The sequence below is a fragment of the Stegostoma tigrinum genome, chromosome 9 (assembly GCF_030684315.1).
Source record: "Stegostoma tigrinum isolate sSteTig4 chromosome 9, sSteTig4.hap1, whole genome shotgun sequence".
Lineage (NCBI taxonomy): Eukaryota > Metazoa > Chordata > Chondrichthyes > Orectolobiformes > Stegostomatidae > Stegostoma > Stegostoma tigrinum.
Genome location: NC_081362.1, coordinates 37,667,137 through 37,683,568, shown reverse-complemented (window position 1 = coordinate 37,683,568; position 16,432 = coordinate 37,667,137). Strand labels below are relative to the sequence as shown.

Genomic DNA, 16,432 nt, shown 5'->3' with positions numbered 1-16,432 from the left:
GGACGAACCAGAGGGCCTTGAGGCCATCTGCATGAGGAATGCAGGTGTGTAGGGACTGGACGTCCATGTGAAAATGAGGTGTTGGGGACCAGGGAATTGCAAGTTCTGGAGGAGGTGGAGGGCGTGGGTGGTGTCACGAATGTAGGTGTGGAGTTCCTGGACCAAGGGGGAAAAAGTGGAGTCCAGATAGGTGGAGATGAGTTCGGTGGGCAGGAGCAGGCAGAGACAATAGGTCAGCCAGGGCAGGCGGGTTTTGTGGATTTTGGAAAGAAGATAGAAACGGGCAGTGCGGGGTTGGGGAACACTAAGGTTGGAGGCTGTGGGTGGGAGGCCACCTGAGGTGATGAGGTCATGGATGGTATTGGAGATGATGGTTTGGTGCTCGGGTGTGGGGTCATGATCAAAGGGGCGGTAGGAGGAGGTGTCTGAGGACCACTTTGCAGAATATTGCCACTCGGTTCGCAATAAACAACTAAACCTCCCAGTTGCGAACCATTCCCCCCCCGCCATTTCTTAGACGACATGTCCATCCTGGGCCTCCTGCAGTGCCACAATGATGCCACCCGAAGGTTGCAGGAACAGCAACTCCTATTCCGCTTGGGAACCCTGCAGCCCAATGGTATCAATGTGGACTTCACAAGGTTCAAAATCTCCCCTTCCCCCATTGCATCCCAAAACCTGCCCAGCTCGTCCCCACCTCCCTAACCTGTTCTCTTCTCACCTATCCCCTCTTCCCACCTCAAGCCGCACCTCCATTTCCCACCCTACTATCCTCATCTCGCCTCCTTGACCTGTGTCCTCCCTGGACCAACCTTTTCCCTCCCCACCTATCTTCTCCTCTATCCATCTTCAGTCCGCCTCCCCCTCTCTCCCTATTTATTTCAGCACCCTCTCCCCATCCCCCTCTCTGATGAAGGGTCTAGGCCCAAAACGTCAGCTTTTGTGCTCCTGAGATGCTGCTTGGCCTGCTGTGTTCATCCAGCTACACACTTTGTTATCACCGAGTTACCTGTTGCCTGCCACTTTAACACACCACGCTGTTCCCTGCCAACATGTGTCTCTGGCTTGCTGCAGTGTTCCAGCAAAGCTCAACGCAAGGTGGAAGAACAAACTTCATGTTGCACTTGAACCCTGCAGCCCTCCAGACTCAACATTGAGTTCAATAATTTTAGGACAAAGCCCTAACTTCTCTTAGACTTCTACTCCACACACCAAGAGAAGTTAGGGCTTTGTCCTAAAATTATTGAACTCAATGTTGAGTCTGGAGGGCTGCAGGGTTCAAGTGCAACATGAAGTTTGTTCTTCCACCTTGCGTTGAGCTTTGCTGGAACACTGCAGCAAGCCAGAGACACATGTTGGCAGGGAACAGCGTGGTGTGTTAAAGTGGCAGGCAACAGGTAACTCGGTGATAACAAAGTGTGTAGCTGGATGAACACAGCAGGCCAAGCAGCATCTTAGGAGCACAAAAGCTGATGTTTCGGGCCTAGACCTTCCTTAGAAATGGGGGAGGGGAAGGGGTATCTGAAATAAATAGGGAGTGAGGGGGAGGCAGATAAAAGACTGATAAAGGATAAGATAGGTGGAGAGGAGACAGGCAGGCCAAAGTGGTGGGGGTGGAACCAGTAAAGGTGAGTGTTGGTGGGGAGGTACAGAGGGGGATAAGTCAGTCCAGGGAGGATTGACAGGTCCGGGGGGTGTGGGATGAGGCTAGTAGGTAGGAGATGGGCGTGGGGCTTGAGGTGGGAGGAGGGGATACGTGGGAGGAAGGACAGGTTAGGAAATCAAGGACAAGCTGGGCTGGTTTTGGGAAGCGATGGGGGAGGGTAGGTTTTTGAAGCTTGTCAAGTCCACATTGATACCATTGGACTGCAGGGTTCCCAAGCAGAATAGGAGGTGCTGCACCTGCAACCTTCAGGTGGCATCGTTGCAGCGCTGCAGGACACCTAGGATGGACATAATGTCTGAGGAATGGGAGGAGGAATAGAAATGGTTCGCGATTGGGAGGTGCAGCTGTTTAGTGCAAACCGAGTGTAGGTGTTCTGCAAAGCGGTCCCCAAGCCTCCACTTGGCTTCCCTGATGTAGAGGAGGCCACAGTGGGAGCAGTGGATACTGTATATCACATTAGCAGATGTGCAGGTGAACATCTGTTTGTGGCAAGTCCTTGGCGTTGAGGAGGGAGGTGTAGAGGCAGGTGTTGCACGTCCTATGGTTGCAGGGAAAAGTGCCGGGTGTGGTGGGGCAGGAGGGGAGTGTGGAGCGGACACGGGAATCCCAGAGAGAGTGGTCCCTCTGGAAAGCAGATAAGGGTGGAGAGGGAAAAATGTCTTTGGTGGGGTCGGATTGCAGATGGCAGAAGTGTCGGAGGATGATGCATTGGATCCGGAGTTTGGTGGTGTGGTACCTGATGTCGGGGGTGGGGGGGATTCTGCTTTGGTTATTATTGCGGGGAGGGGGTGTGAGGGATGAGTGGCAGGAAACACAGGAGACATGGTCGAGGGTGTTCTCCCCCACTTGGCTGGAGGGGGTTCGGGGGGGTGGGTGGGGGGTGCAGATGTTGCGGTCCTTGAGAAACAAGGACATCTGAGATGTATGGGAGTGGAATGCCTCATCCTGGGAGCAGATGCAGCGGAGGCGAAGGAATTGGGAATAGGGGATAGCATTTTTGCAGGAAGGTAGGTGGGAGGAGGTGTATTCTAGGTAGCTGTGGGAGTGGGTGGGCTTGAAATGGACATCGGTTTCTAGGTGGTTGCTGGAGATGGAAGGAGAGAGAGGTATCAGATTCTGGGAAGTGCAGGTGAAGTGTTGCTTCACGTAAAGGTACGTTTGATGTAGGAGGTAAATGGGCAGATGCTGAACCTTTGCAGGGCAAGGTGCCATAGGACTGTGAGGAGGCGGTGTTAGAGGTGAGGGAAGGGTGGACCGGGGTGTCCCTGAAGCAACAGTCCCTGTGGAAGGCGAACATGAGAGGGGAGGGGAACATGTGTCTAGAGGTGTGTAAATTTTCTCAACATTGACTGGGATTTGCTTAGTGTTAGGGGTCAAGATGGAACAGAATTTGTAAGGAGCATCCAGGAGGTTTTTCTAGAGCGGTATGTATGTAGTCCAACTCGGGAAGGGGCCAGACTGGACCTGGTGTTGGGGAATGAGCCTGGCCAGGTGGTTGAAGTTTTAGTAGGGATTACTTTGCAAATAGTGACTACAACTCCATAAGTTTTACAATACTCCTGGACAAAGATGACTGGTCCAAAAGGAAGCGTTCTAATCTGGGGGAAGGCCAACTGTACCAAAATTTGGCAGGATCTGGGGAATGTAGATTGGGAGAAACTGTTTTGAAGGTAAATCTACATTTGATATGTGGGAGGCTTTTAAAGAGAGGTTGATTAGCGTGCAGGGGAGACATGTTCCTATGGAAATAAGGGATAGGATTGGCAAGATTAGGGAACCATGGATGACAGACGAAATTGAGAGACTAGCCAAGAGGAAAAAGGAAGCATACATAAGGTCTAGGCGACTGAAGACAGATGAAGCTTTGGAAGAATATCGGGAATTCAGGGCAAATCTGAAATGAGGAATTAAGAGGGAACATGAGATATCTTTAGCAAAATTGGTTGAGGAAAATCCCAAAGTTTCTTATTCATATATTAAGAGCAAGAGGGTAACTAGAGAAAGGCTTGGAAGGAAAAGTTATGAAAAGTTATGCGTTGAGTCAGCGAAAATGGGTAATATTCTTAACGAGCACTTTGCATTGGTATTCACCAAGGAGAGGGACACGATGGATGTTGAGGTTAGGGATAGATGTTTGCTTACTCTAGGTCAAGTTGACATAAGGAAGGAGGAAGTGTTGGGTATTCTAAAAGGCATTAAGGTGGACAAGTACCCAGGTCCGGATGGGATCTATCCCAGGTTATTGAGGGAAGCAAGAAAGGAAATAGCCAGGGCCTTAACAGATATCTTTGCAGTATCCTTAAACATGGGTGAGGCCCCGGAGGACTGGAGAATTGCTAATGTTGTCCCCTTGTTTAAAAAGGGTAGCAGGGATAATCCAGGTAATTATCGACTGGTGAGTTTGACGTCAGTGGTAGGAAAGCTGCTGGAGAAGATACTGAGGGATATGATCTATTCACATTTGAAAGAAAATGGGCTTAACAGTGATAGACAACATGGTTTTGTGCAGGGAAGGTCAAGTCTTACCAACTTGATAGAATTCTTTGAGGAAGTGACAAAGTTGATTGAGGGAAAGGCTGTGGATGTCATATACATGGACTTCAGTAAGGCATTTGATAAGGTTCCCCATGGCAGGCTGATGGAGAAAATGAAGTTGCATGGGATCCAGGGTGTGCTAGCTAGATGGATTAAAAAAACTGGCTAGGCAACAGGAGACAGTAGTAGTGGATGGGGGTTTCTCAAATTGGAGACCTGTGACCAGTGGTGTTCCACAGGGATCTGTGCTGGGACCACTGTTATTTGTGGTATACGTAAATGACCTGGAGGAAGGTGTAGGTGGTCTGATTAGCAAATTTGCAGATGACGTTTGCACATTGATGGGGTAGCAGATAGTAAAGGGGACTGTTAGAGATTACAGCAGATAGATTGGAAAGTTGGGCAGATAAATAGCAATTGGAGTTCAATCTGGGCAAATGTGAGGTGATGCGTTTTGGAAGATCCAATTCAAGAGCAAACTATACAGTAGACGGAAAAGCCGTGAGGAAAATTGATGTTCAGAGAGATCTGGGTGTTCAGGTCCATTGTTCCCTGAAGGTGGCCACGCGGGTCAATAGAGTGGTCAAGAAGGCATGCGGCATGCTTTCCTTCATCAGATGCGGTATTGAGAGTTGGCAGGTCGTGTTACAGTTGTATAAGACTTTGGTTCGACTACATGTAGAGTACTGCGTAGAGTTCTGGTCGCCACATTACCAAACAGATGTGGATGCTTTGGAGACGGTGCAGAGGAGGTTCACCAAGATGTTGCCTGGTATGGTGGGTGCTAGCTATGAAGAGAGGTTGAGTAGATTAGGATTATTTTCATTATAAAGATGGAGATTGAGGGGTGACCTGATTGAGGTCTACAAAATCATGAGGGTCAGAGATAAGGTGGATTACAAGAAGCTTTTCCCCAGAGTGAGGGACTTAACTACTAGGGGTCATGACTTCAAAGTGAAAGGAGGCAAGTTTATGGGAGATATGCATGGTAAATTCTTTACGCTGAGGGTGGTAGGTGCCTGGAATGCGTTGCCAGTGGAGATGGTGGACACAGACACAATAGTGTCTTTTAAAATATATCTGGACAGGTACATGGATGTACAGGGAGCAAAGGGATACAGACCCCTAGAAAATAGATGGCAGGCTTTGACAGAGGATCTCGATCGGCGCAGGCTTGGAGGGCCGAAGGGCCTGTTCTTGTGCTGTAATTTTCTTTGTTCTTTGTTCTATAACAAGGAAGAAATAGTGAGACATCGGGATAGAAATTGTCCCATCAGTCAGATGCAGCATGGGTTCTGGAAAGGCAGGGCATGTTTAACTAATTTACTGGAATTCTTTGAGGACATATGAGCATGGTGGACGTAATGCATCTGGATTTGCAGAAGGCCTTTGAAAACGTTGCTCCGTAAGATAAAGTTGCACAGCACTATGGGTCATGTTTTGGCATGGATAGAAGGTCGGTTAACTAACAAAGTAAAGTATTGGGGATAAACGGGTGTTTTTCTGGCTAACAATCAGTGGCTGGTGGTATGACTCACGGATCAGTGCTGCAACTGCAATTGATTATAATCTACTTAGATGATTTAGAGTTGGGGACCAAATGTTGTCATGGTTTGCAGATGACACGAAAATGAGTGGTAGGGCCAAGTGTGCAGAGGAGACAAAGCCTCCAGAGGGATATAGATAGGTTAAGTGAGTGGGCAAGTGTTGCAGGTGGAGGACAATGTGGGTAAAGGTTAGGTCGTCCATTTTGGTAGGAATAACCACAAAATGGACTATTATTTAAATGGTGAAAATTGCAGCATGCTGCTGTGCAGAGGGACCTGCATGTCCTTGTGCATGAATTCTAAAAAAATTGGTTTGCTGATGCAGCAGGTAATTAAGGCAAATGAAATATTGTTTTTCATTTGTAGAAGGATTGAGTTTAAAATCTGGGAGGTTATGGTGCAGCTGTTTAGGCTGTGAGGCTTCACCTGGAGTACAGTTTGGTCTTCTGACTTGAGAAAAGATGTACTGGCACTGGAGGGGGTCCGGAGCAAGTTTACTATGTTGATTCTGGATTTGTGTGTGCCTTATGAAGAGAGATTTGAGTAGACTAGGACTATGTTCGTTGGAACTTCGAAAAATGATGGGGTATCTTTATAGCAACATATAAAATTGTGAAGGGAATAAATTTTGACTGGCATGTGGAACTAGAACTAGGGGCCATAGCCTGAAAATGAGGGGGAGCAGATTTAGGACTCAGTTGAGGTAGAATTTCTTTACTCAAAAGGATTGTGAATCTGTGGAGCTCTCTGCCCAGTGAAGTAGTTGAGGCTATCTCCATTGTTTTGTGGCAAAAATAGATCTTTATACTGTAAGGGAATTAAGGGTTATGGTGAGCAGACGGGTAAGTGGACGGGAGTCCATGAGAAGATCAGCCATGATCTTATTGAATGGTGGAGCAGGATTGACAGGCCTACTGGTCCAATTCTTCTGTTCTTATGAATTTCGGTATGTCCGTAAGGACTTACCAACTTCTGTAGATGCACTATAGAAAGCATTTTATCTAGATGCATCATGGCTTGGTACGGCAACTGCTCTGCCCAGGATCATAAACAGAGTTGTGAACACAATCAGTCCATCATGCAAGCTAACCTTTTATCTGTGGACTCCAACAGTTCTCGCTGCCTTGGAAAGGCAGCCATCATCGTCAAAGACTCATTCACCCTGGTTATAATCTCTTCCAACTTTTTCCATCAGGCAGAACATAGAGAAGCTTAAAGATAAGTACCAGAAGTTTCAAGAACAGCTTCTTCTCCACTGCCTTAGATTTCTGGATGGACCCCTCAAATTTCAGGCATGTGATCTTTGTGTGGTACGAACTTGCTTGTCCTACATGCAAAACAAAACTTGTCACTACCTAGGTACATGTGACAATAAATCAAATCAATATGTCGATCTGTTATATTGGTCTTGCACTGGATGTGAAACAGGAATGATTTTGCTTTTACTGACTGTGTGCATCTTTCCACCTTCATCGGGGCCCTTACACCTCTGAAACTACTTATTTTCTTAAACTGCTAATCCGATACAAATCATCTTCCCTCTTCAATATTCAAAATTTAAATATGCCACAGTTTTTTTTATAAAAGTGATTTGAGTCCAAGTTGCTTCTCCTGCCTCCTCTCTAGAACGCTTGTTTTAGGGTGATTTAGGAAAGTTGAGCAGGAACATTTAAACAAAATATTGATTAGAACAGCCCTAGCCGCACATCTCTGCACGTTCAAGACTCTTACATTCATGACCTCAGAGCTTTGACAGTAGATCCGATGAGACTTTGAACATGTATGTAGGGTCAGAAAAGGAAATGTGTGTGGGTGAGTTAGAACTGCAAAGGCCACCATGGTTGAGTGACAATAAGAAGGTGGGTTACTGCATGGGAGAAGCTGCAAGTTAGACAGTCAGCAAGGGAAAGGGTCTGCAATGACCAGAAGTGTTGGGAGTGGGATGTGTGGTGAACAAAATTGGAAGCGATCAATCAGTAGAAAGCTACTGTATTTATTATGGTTTTGAGTGTTACATTCTTACTTTGGCAATTGAAATAAATAACTTTCAAAACAAAAAGTAACATTTCAACATACAGGGTATAATGTTTTGATTTCTTTTTCTAGAGGGAAAGGTCTTGCAGTGCCTTACTATAGTTTTTTTTCACCTTGGTTTTTATGAAAAAGTCTGATCATCATGAAGAACTCGCCTGAAACTCACACCTCACCTGAGGATCGGTGACCCTCTGGTTAACCACCACCAGGAGTGTCTGTCTGATGAGAGAGCCGCCCTATGGTCTGTAAAGACTGTGGTGACTTTGCTTTTACTTGCTTCACTGTTTCAGCTGAAATTGGCTCATTCCTCATGGTGTGAGAACTAAATTGGCACATAATTCAGTGTTTGTACCCAGTCAATAGGAGAGGGTTTTTTTTCTAAATAATAAAATATTTTGCAATTATTAAGCAACTATGATAAAAGCTGTAACCAAACAGACAAATTGCTATCATTTCTCCCGTCTCCAGCCTCCCTTAGGTAGGGGTTATGACATTGTTCTACAAACACTAATGCTATTATTGCACTACAAGGTGCCTCAAACCCTCCATGTATGCAGACACCATACAGTGTAGCTGGAGGAACACAACAGAGCAGTCAGAGAAGCCAGCAATATTGATGTTTCTGGTTGGGACCTTTCTTCAGAAATGGGGAGGGGTGGGAAAAGGAGCTGGGAAAATAAATGGATGAGGGGTGGGGCTGGGGAACATAGGTGGGATGGTGATAGGTGAGTGCAGGTAGGGAGTGGTGGGGATTGGTCAGTGGGATGGGTGGGGTGGATAGGTGGGAGAGAAGGACAGGTTGTGTCAGGTCCAAGAGGCGGAGATGAGAGGGAGGGTTGGACAAACAATGAGGCTGGGGATGGGGAGATTTTAAAACTGGTGAATTCCACGTTTAGGCCATTGGGCTGTAGGCTCCTAAGGTGGAATATGAGATCTCTGACCCCAGCATCTGCAGTTCTTGATTATCTCCACATATGCATGTGCTTTTCATGCAATCTGATAAATATATCATGTTTAATCTTTTATTGATGGGTTTTTGTTTTCTAGACATTACAAATCTTAAATAGCATTCTAAGTACTCTGTTACATCTATTCTTAACTTCATGACCTCTGTCTAATCCCCATATTTTTCTCTATTCTAACAAAAATAGCTCGTGTTTCAACTCTGAGATAGCAGGAACTGCTGATGCTGGAGTCTGAGGTAGCAAGATATGGAGCTGTGGAGATTACTGAAGAAGGGTCCAGACCCAAAACGTCAGCTTTCCTGCTCCCCTGATGCTGCCTGGTCAGCTGTGTTCATCCAGCTCCACAGCTTGTTATTCCCAGTGTTTCAGGTTATGTTACTTCTTTAAAAGGCTGCATGCAGGCATTAGATTAAACTTTTCTCTCTAGAAATGAGAGATTCCATGACTATCCCAAGCATTGGACCAACTCAACAAGTTTGCTGACATTGGCTCTGTTTCTCTCTTCATAAAGTTTCAAGTTTAATATAACTTTGTCAGAACTGAAAGGAGGTGGAAAATATTTATCTTGCTGCTGCTCCCCCTCTGTCAAAACTGGAATGGGCGAAGATGCTCAGAACAAAAGACAAAGGGAGTGTTAATGGTGGCAAAGAGATTGAGATGTAAAATAGATCAAAATGCTAAGTATGGAAAAAGTTGGAACAATGCAGCAGGCCCAAGACAGAAAAATAGCATAGGAAAAGATAGTTTATTGAAGTAGTGAGCAACTGGAAGATCAGGGCTGTTGTTATGGACAGTGGAATTGCTCTGCATTGATGTCAACCAGTCTGTGTTTGTTCTCACCACCGTGGTGGTCTTTACATTTCACACAGCAAATACAGTTGATTTAGGTTTTTAAAAACTCACTCATGGGATGAATGCATCGCTGACTGGGTAGGCATTTATTGCTTTTCCGTAATTGCCCAGAGGGCAGTTGAGAGCCAACCACATTGTTGGTTAAACAGAGTAAGGATAGCAGCTTCCTTCCCTAAAGGATATTAGTGATAGGCTTTTCCAACTATTGACAATGGATTCACAGTCATTAGACTCCTAATTTATTTGATTCAAATTCCACCATCTGCTATGGTGGGATTCGAACCTGGGTCCCTTGAATAACAGTCCAGTGAGAAAACCACTAGGCCATCACCACCTTTCTGAATTATCTGGAAGAATAACACCTTGTTTTGACTTTGATTTTATTGTCACTATTTAAGACAATACAGTGAGAAGCGTTGCTTAGTATTCACTCTCTGGTGACAACTTAAAACACCACAAAGTTTCATTTTATAGTTTTACCTCAAAGTTAGGTGGTCTTTGGTACAGCTCCCACTTCTAGCTCTGCTTCATCAAGGTTGGCCCAGTGTGAACTCACGGCACTCTTGGTGAGATGGTGCCAGAGATTGGTGACTTCCTTCCAGCAGCAGTGTGGTGAAGCACGATTGCAGACTACACTGCTGCAGTCGCGCTTCACTCTGCCACCTCTGGCAGAAAGTCACCAATCTCTCTGGTACCATCTTACTGCTGCCGTGAGTTCACCCTGGGCCAACCTCACCCATGCATCGTGTTGCAGGGTCCTGCACTGGGACCAGACTCGCCTTTGCTGCCCCACCATCTGGCACTCAGACCTAGCTGTGGACCTGGAACCTTGGATCTGCACACAAGTCTGGGCCAGGGGATTAAGCCTGCTTGCTTGCTGGGAGTCCTTAGGCTCGGGTGGAGCCACATTCACCTTGATCTTGCTGCTGCTGCTGCCGCCAGATGCCTTCTCCACCACCATCTACTTGGCTGCACTGCCATCTTCATCTGCCATTCCCTACAGGGCTCAGTTTTGCTGATGCTGCTGCTGCTGTCTGTGATCCAGTCATTTCCTGCTTGGGAACTCTTATAGCCTTCTGGACTCAATATTGAATTCAACACTTTTGCAGCTTGAGCATCATCTCTCATGTCTTTACCCAAACTACCACATACCAGGCCTTGTCATCGTATGGCCTCCCACTGCACACAACCCACTGCCAACCATTAATAGTTCTCACTAGCAGCTGGTCATTCTCCCAGGCTGACCCTTGCCCAGTCTATTGGGTGACAACTATTGTTTTCCCTTTTTGGGCTAAAACTCCATGTATTGTTTACTCTTCTCCTTCTTCTGCTTAATTACCATTCTTGTCCTGGCTGCCATCAGTCCTGAAGAAGGGCCACTGAACCTTAAAATGTTTCTGTTTTCTCTCTGCAGATACTGTCAGAACTGAGTTTTACTTTTCCTGCTATCTCTATCTGTTTGCATCTGGGAGGTGCATTTGAGGCCTTGGACAGTGAGGAAGACGGAGGTGAAAAGGTGACTATTATACTTTCAACAAAATTCAATGTAAACTAGAGCACCACATTTTCTAAAGAGACGTTTTATAGTCTCCAGAACTCAATGTTGAGTGTACCAACTTCAGAGTATGTGCTGTGCCTTCCACCTTGATTAGTAACTCTTTCCCATCCCCCTCAACCCCAGAATCATGTCCTAATCATGTGTCTGCTGAGAGCGAAGCTAATCTATTTTCTACTTTTCACACCTATTTTGCACCAGACCTGCCCATCCAGTTGACTCTTAACTGTTCATGGAAGAGCTGAGACTCTTCCATAAACTTCATTTCATTTCACTCAGATTGGTTATGTTGATTTATTGGCCAAGTACCCTGGCTTTGAAGGCTATTCACTCGGGTCTTGTATTGTTGTCCAGCATTGTTTTGACGTTCCATGATCTGAGCCTCAAGCAATATCTAGTGGTTTTGATTTTTATATTTTTGTATTTATTTATATATGAACTGTAGCCTGGCAGATGTGAGGAGATCTGGATGTGTTTGTGTTCTTTTTGCTTCTCAACCCTGGGTTAGAGACAGCAATGCTGTACTTTGGAACCAGACCTGCTTTGTTGACTCAGAAGGATACAGACTGCACATCTGCAGCAATCCCTGGCAAATGGTTGTTGCTGAAATCTTGTATCTGCAGGCTTGAGACTGAAGCCTGTCAGTAGCTTCCTTTGCTGGTCCCTGTTGCTAATTCTTCCTTGCCATAGGGCTTGATATGTTGTGTTCTGATAGGTTGTTCAACAAGTTACCTGCACGTTGTGTATATTTATGTGGGATGGGATCTGCTGAGAGACTGTGGAGCACTCCCATGTCTAAGGCTACAACAGTGTAAGGGGGTATATCTCCAAAGGTGGAGCAGCTGGTAGGACATAGGTTTAATTTTGGAGTTTTCCTCCCAAGGTGAACTGCAGAGCAAGCTCTTCCTTTTCATAACACTATCTAGCCTAAATTGTGATCTTCTGCACTGTCAATTGATCTATACCTTGTTAGTTAATTTATAGTTGTGGGTTTTGGAAATCAGTGCTATCTCTTGTCTGTAGGCTGCACATTTAAGGCTAATGAGCTCTACCAGCCATAGCTGTCCAAAGAGCCCAAACACTGAGCATGTAGGACTTTAAGGATGAAGACCTACTCAACATAATCTTTCATGACCCTTTGACCCGAAAGGACATACGTAATTTCCGGGAATTATGATTTGGAATAAAGAGCTTAGTCTGAAGGAAAATGTGCTGTTTTTAGGTCCTGTAAATTTCAGTGTCAGTTGATGCGATCCACCCTTGAACAGTTATTAGTTCCCTGATGTCTGTCTACTTCTGTGTTGATTTTTGGGTACATGAGTGTCTTGACAGGTAGCAGCATGCTAATCTGTGTTTAGATAAGCACCTCGATGTTAGTAACTGGTTATCTTAGTATCTGATGCCCATCAGCTGAATTGACCCTTACGAATGAATCATTAGCTATTCTTGAGCTGAAACTAAATTCAGTTTTTTGTTTGGCACTGAATTTGTAATATCCCAGTGGAGGATATAAATTAATGAAGTTTGCTTTAGCAATGGTTACCACTGTGTTAACAGTAGATTTTCAAATGATTTCCTCCAGATATACTGTTCTTGTTAGTGTTTTTCAATTGATTTGAATTTTTGCAGTTGCACTCTTCAAAACAGCTGGAGATAAAATTGTTTTTGTTTTCGATTGAGCCAACATGTAACTGACAGGAATAAATGTCGTTTGTTAGTCTGAGAATCTCTCTCAAATGATCAGAAGACTGCCCCATCCCCAACCTTCCTTGCTTTCCAAATCTGAGTATTGAGGCTGACAAATTATAATTTCACAATTTGGTATTAGAATATATTAAATTCCTCCAGGTAACTTCAGAGGTGAAAATCTTGTCAGCTGAAAGCTGGTACATTTTTACTCAAGAGAATAATTCTAAGTAGTTTTCTGATGTTTGCATATAGGTTATTTGGTTTTTTTGGTTATTCGCACTAAACAAAAAATACTGAAGGAACTGCAGATGTTCAAATCAGAAACATAAACAGAAATGGCTGGAAAAGCTCCACAGGTCTGCAGCATCTATGGAGAGAAAACAGTTGACATTTTGGGACCAGTGACCCTTCTTCAGAAGGTGGGGTTTTCCAGCAATTTATGTTTTTGTTTCTAATTCCTTGTTATGATTATTACAATAGGGTGAGAAGGGATGAATCAGTGTCACTGTTTTCAACCTCCCAGGCTGGTTGAAATAAACATTCTAATATTCTTTTGGCATGAAGTTATACTTCAGTCTAATTAGTACAGTTATCTAATTGGTTCTTGACTGATGCAATAAAAACCAGAATTTTACTTGTGAAAATGCAGTGCAATTTCATTATTTGCTAGCCTGAAGAAAAGAAACGATAACTTTATCAAGCATACACAAACACAGTCACAAAGTTAAAAGGGAATGATTTTTCAGTACAGAAGGAAGGCACAACAAAATTAAAGGCCTTAAGGTATCTGTTTTATCTCAGCTGTAGTCCTTTGGATGGTGTCTTGAATCATCGGCTTAAAAATGTTGCAGATATCACTCTTTTAAATGCAGTGTCCTGATGGTTCCAATCAACACTGTCATGAGCCACTTTTTCTCTTAAGAGGCAGAGAGAGCCCTGTCCCTAGCAGGTTCCAGATGTGCAATCAAAAATCTATCTGTCCTCTTTCAAAGCAGCTCCTTGAAACATGAACATGTTTGGTGCATTCTATCTCAAAAGGGTTTTTTTAGGTTTGCTAATCATAGAGGAGGTTCTATTTCAAGTAGATGAAAATTCTCCTAAATGTGTAGAATAGGAGACAAAGGCCTTTTCACAACTGACTGCAGTGACTAGTTTCTGCATCTTATGATAACGTTAATTTCGGTTTGTACTTAGTTGCTTTTATTCCATGTTGGTTTCATGAAGCTTGGTCAGTTGTGGGATTGGGTGTCTGGTGTGATCATTTTAAGTTGATGTTTTATCCCTTTTCAAAACTATTTTAGTGTGTGAAACTCCCTGTATTAAAATCAGATGGAATTTGAAAATGAATGGTTCATATGTTTATCACCATTTGTGACATGGTATAGGCAGATAGAGTTGTATGGAATGCAGTGCTTTCTCTACCTTCTACCGCCACCCCATTCAAGATCTTTGCTCCCAGTTCCAAAACTGGTTTCTTTGTTTTATATTGGGCTTCCCCTCTGAACAACCCATAAGTGTCCTTTTTTGCAAATAATAAAACATTATTTTGTTTACAGATCTGGCAAGTATTTACAAATATGGATAATTTAGTAATAATGGGAACTGCAGATGCTGGAGGATCCAAGATAATAAAGTGTGAAGCTGGATGAACACAGCAGGCCAAGCAGCATCTCGGGAGCACAAAAGCTGACGTTTCAGGCCTAGACCCTTCTTCAGAGAGGGGGATGGGATGAGGATCCTTGAATAAATAGGGAGGGGGGGCGGAGGCAGACCGAAGACGGAGAGAAAAGAAGATAGGTGGAGAGGAGAGTATAGGTGGGGAGGTAGGGAGGGGATCGGTCAGTCCAAGGAAGATGGACAGGTCAAGGAGGTGGGATGAGGTTAGTAGGAAATGGAGGTGTGGCCTGGGGTGGGAGGAAGGGATGGGTGAGAGGAAGAACAGGTTAGGGAGGCAGAGACAGGCTGGGCTGGTTTTGGGATGCAGTGGGGGGAGGGGACGAGCTGGGCTGGTTTTGGGATGCGGTGGGGGAAGGGGAGATTTTGAAGCTGGTGAAGTCCACATTGATACCATTGGGCTGCAGGGTTCCCAAGTGGAATATGAATTGCTGTTCCTGCAACCTTCGGTTGGCATCATTGTGGCACTGTAGGAGGCCCATGATGGACATGTCATCTAAAGAATGGGAGGGAGAGTTGAAATGGTTTGCGACTGGGAGGTGCAGTTGTTTATTGCAAACCGAACGGAGGTGCAAACAACTGCACCTCCCAGTCGCGAACCATTTCAACTCTCCCTCCCATTCTTTAGATGACATGCCCATCATGGGCCTCCTACAGTGCCACAATGATGCCACCTGAAGATTGCAGGAACAGCAATTCATATTCCGCTTGAGAACCCTGCAGCCCAATGGTATCAATGTGGACTTCACCAGCTTCAAAATCTCCCCTTCCCCCAAAGCATCCCAAAACCAGCCCAGCTCGTCCCCTCCCCCCACTGCATCCCAAAACCAGCCCAGCCTGTCTCTGCCTCCCTAACCTGTTCTTCCTCTCACCCATCCCTTCCTCCCACCCCAAGCCGCACCTCCATTTCCTACCTACTAACCTCATCCCACCTCCTTGACCTGTCTGTCTTCCCTGGACTGACCTATCACCTCCTTACACCTCCTTAACTCCCCACCTATCCCCTCCTCTCCACCTATCTTCTTTTCTCTCCATCTTTGGTCCGCCTCCCCTTCTCTTTTTTTTTATTCCAGGACCCTCACCCCATTCCCCTCTCTGATGAAGGGTCTAGGCCTGAAACATCAGATGAGATGCTGCTTGGCCTGCTGTGTTCATCCAGCTTCACACTTTGTTATCTTGGATAATTTAGTAGATGCTATTTGTGCACATGCAGATTGATTTTTATAACTCCCTCATTGAAAAATAGATTTTCAACTTCAGGGATAGACTGACTCCATGAATCTACTTAAATTTATTTATGTACATATGTCATTTTCCCACACTTAATATTTTAAGTAGACCACTAAATCCATTAATGAGTGGTTAAAAGCTGCCTGCTGTGCACTGTTAAGATGGCACCTGTGTCCTTATTAATATGCCATTATATGGATTCCTGAGGGATGATTGGATACAAGAAAGAATTTGTCTTTCCAGCTTTTTTCTTTGGGCCCAAATTTAATGATGCAGCAACAAAGCAAATTAAATTATTGATTGGTGTTGCACTTGAATTAGCTGCCTTAATTTTATAACAAGATTATATTGGTAATGTTAATAATGTAAATAGTAATTATCAAATTTGGGTCTGATCATGATTTATGGTAAGAGTCAGCTGATCGTGGATTAATGGTTTGGTCTGGGTCTCAGCTGTACAATTGGAGGGAGGTGCTGTGAGGCCTTCAGATGAGGGAGGGAAATAGACTGAGAGTAGCTGCTGTTGTGTGCCACCTGCTGCCACACTGGCATGACTCTCTTCCTTGCCCTTTATAGCTTTATGATTTTGAGAAGTTCTAATGAAGAAATAAACTACAGGAAAGAGGGAGAGATAATAGGAACTGCAGATGCTGGACAATCCAAGGTAACAGGGTGTAGAGCTGGA

General features: G+C 44.7%; 1 protein-coding gene across 2 annotated transcripts in view; it reads left to right on the top strand.

The window, feature by feature from the left end:
• tiam2a (TIAM Rac1 associated GEF 2a) overlaps positions 1 to 16,432 on the top strand; it is a 350,324-nt gene that overhangs the window by 91,215 nt on the left and 242,677 nt on the right. For both annotated transcript variants that reach the window (XM_059648488.1, XM_048536148.1), the window contains exon 4: positions 11,014 to 11,115. In XM_059648488.1, coding sequence (XP_059504471.1) covers positions 11,014 to 11,115 — 102 coding nt within the window. The remainder of the gene's footprint in view (positions 1 to 11,013; positions 11,116 to 16,432) is intronic.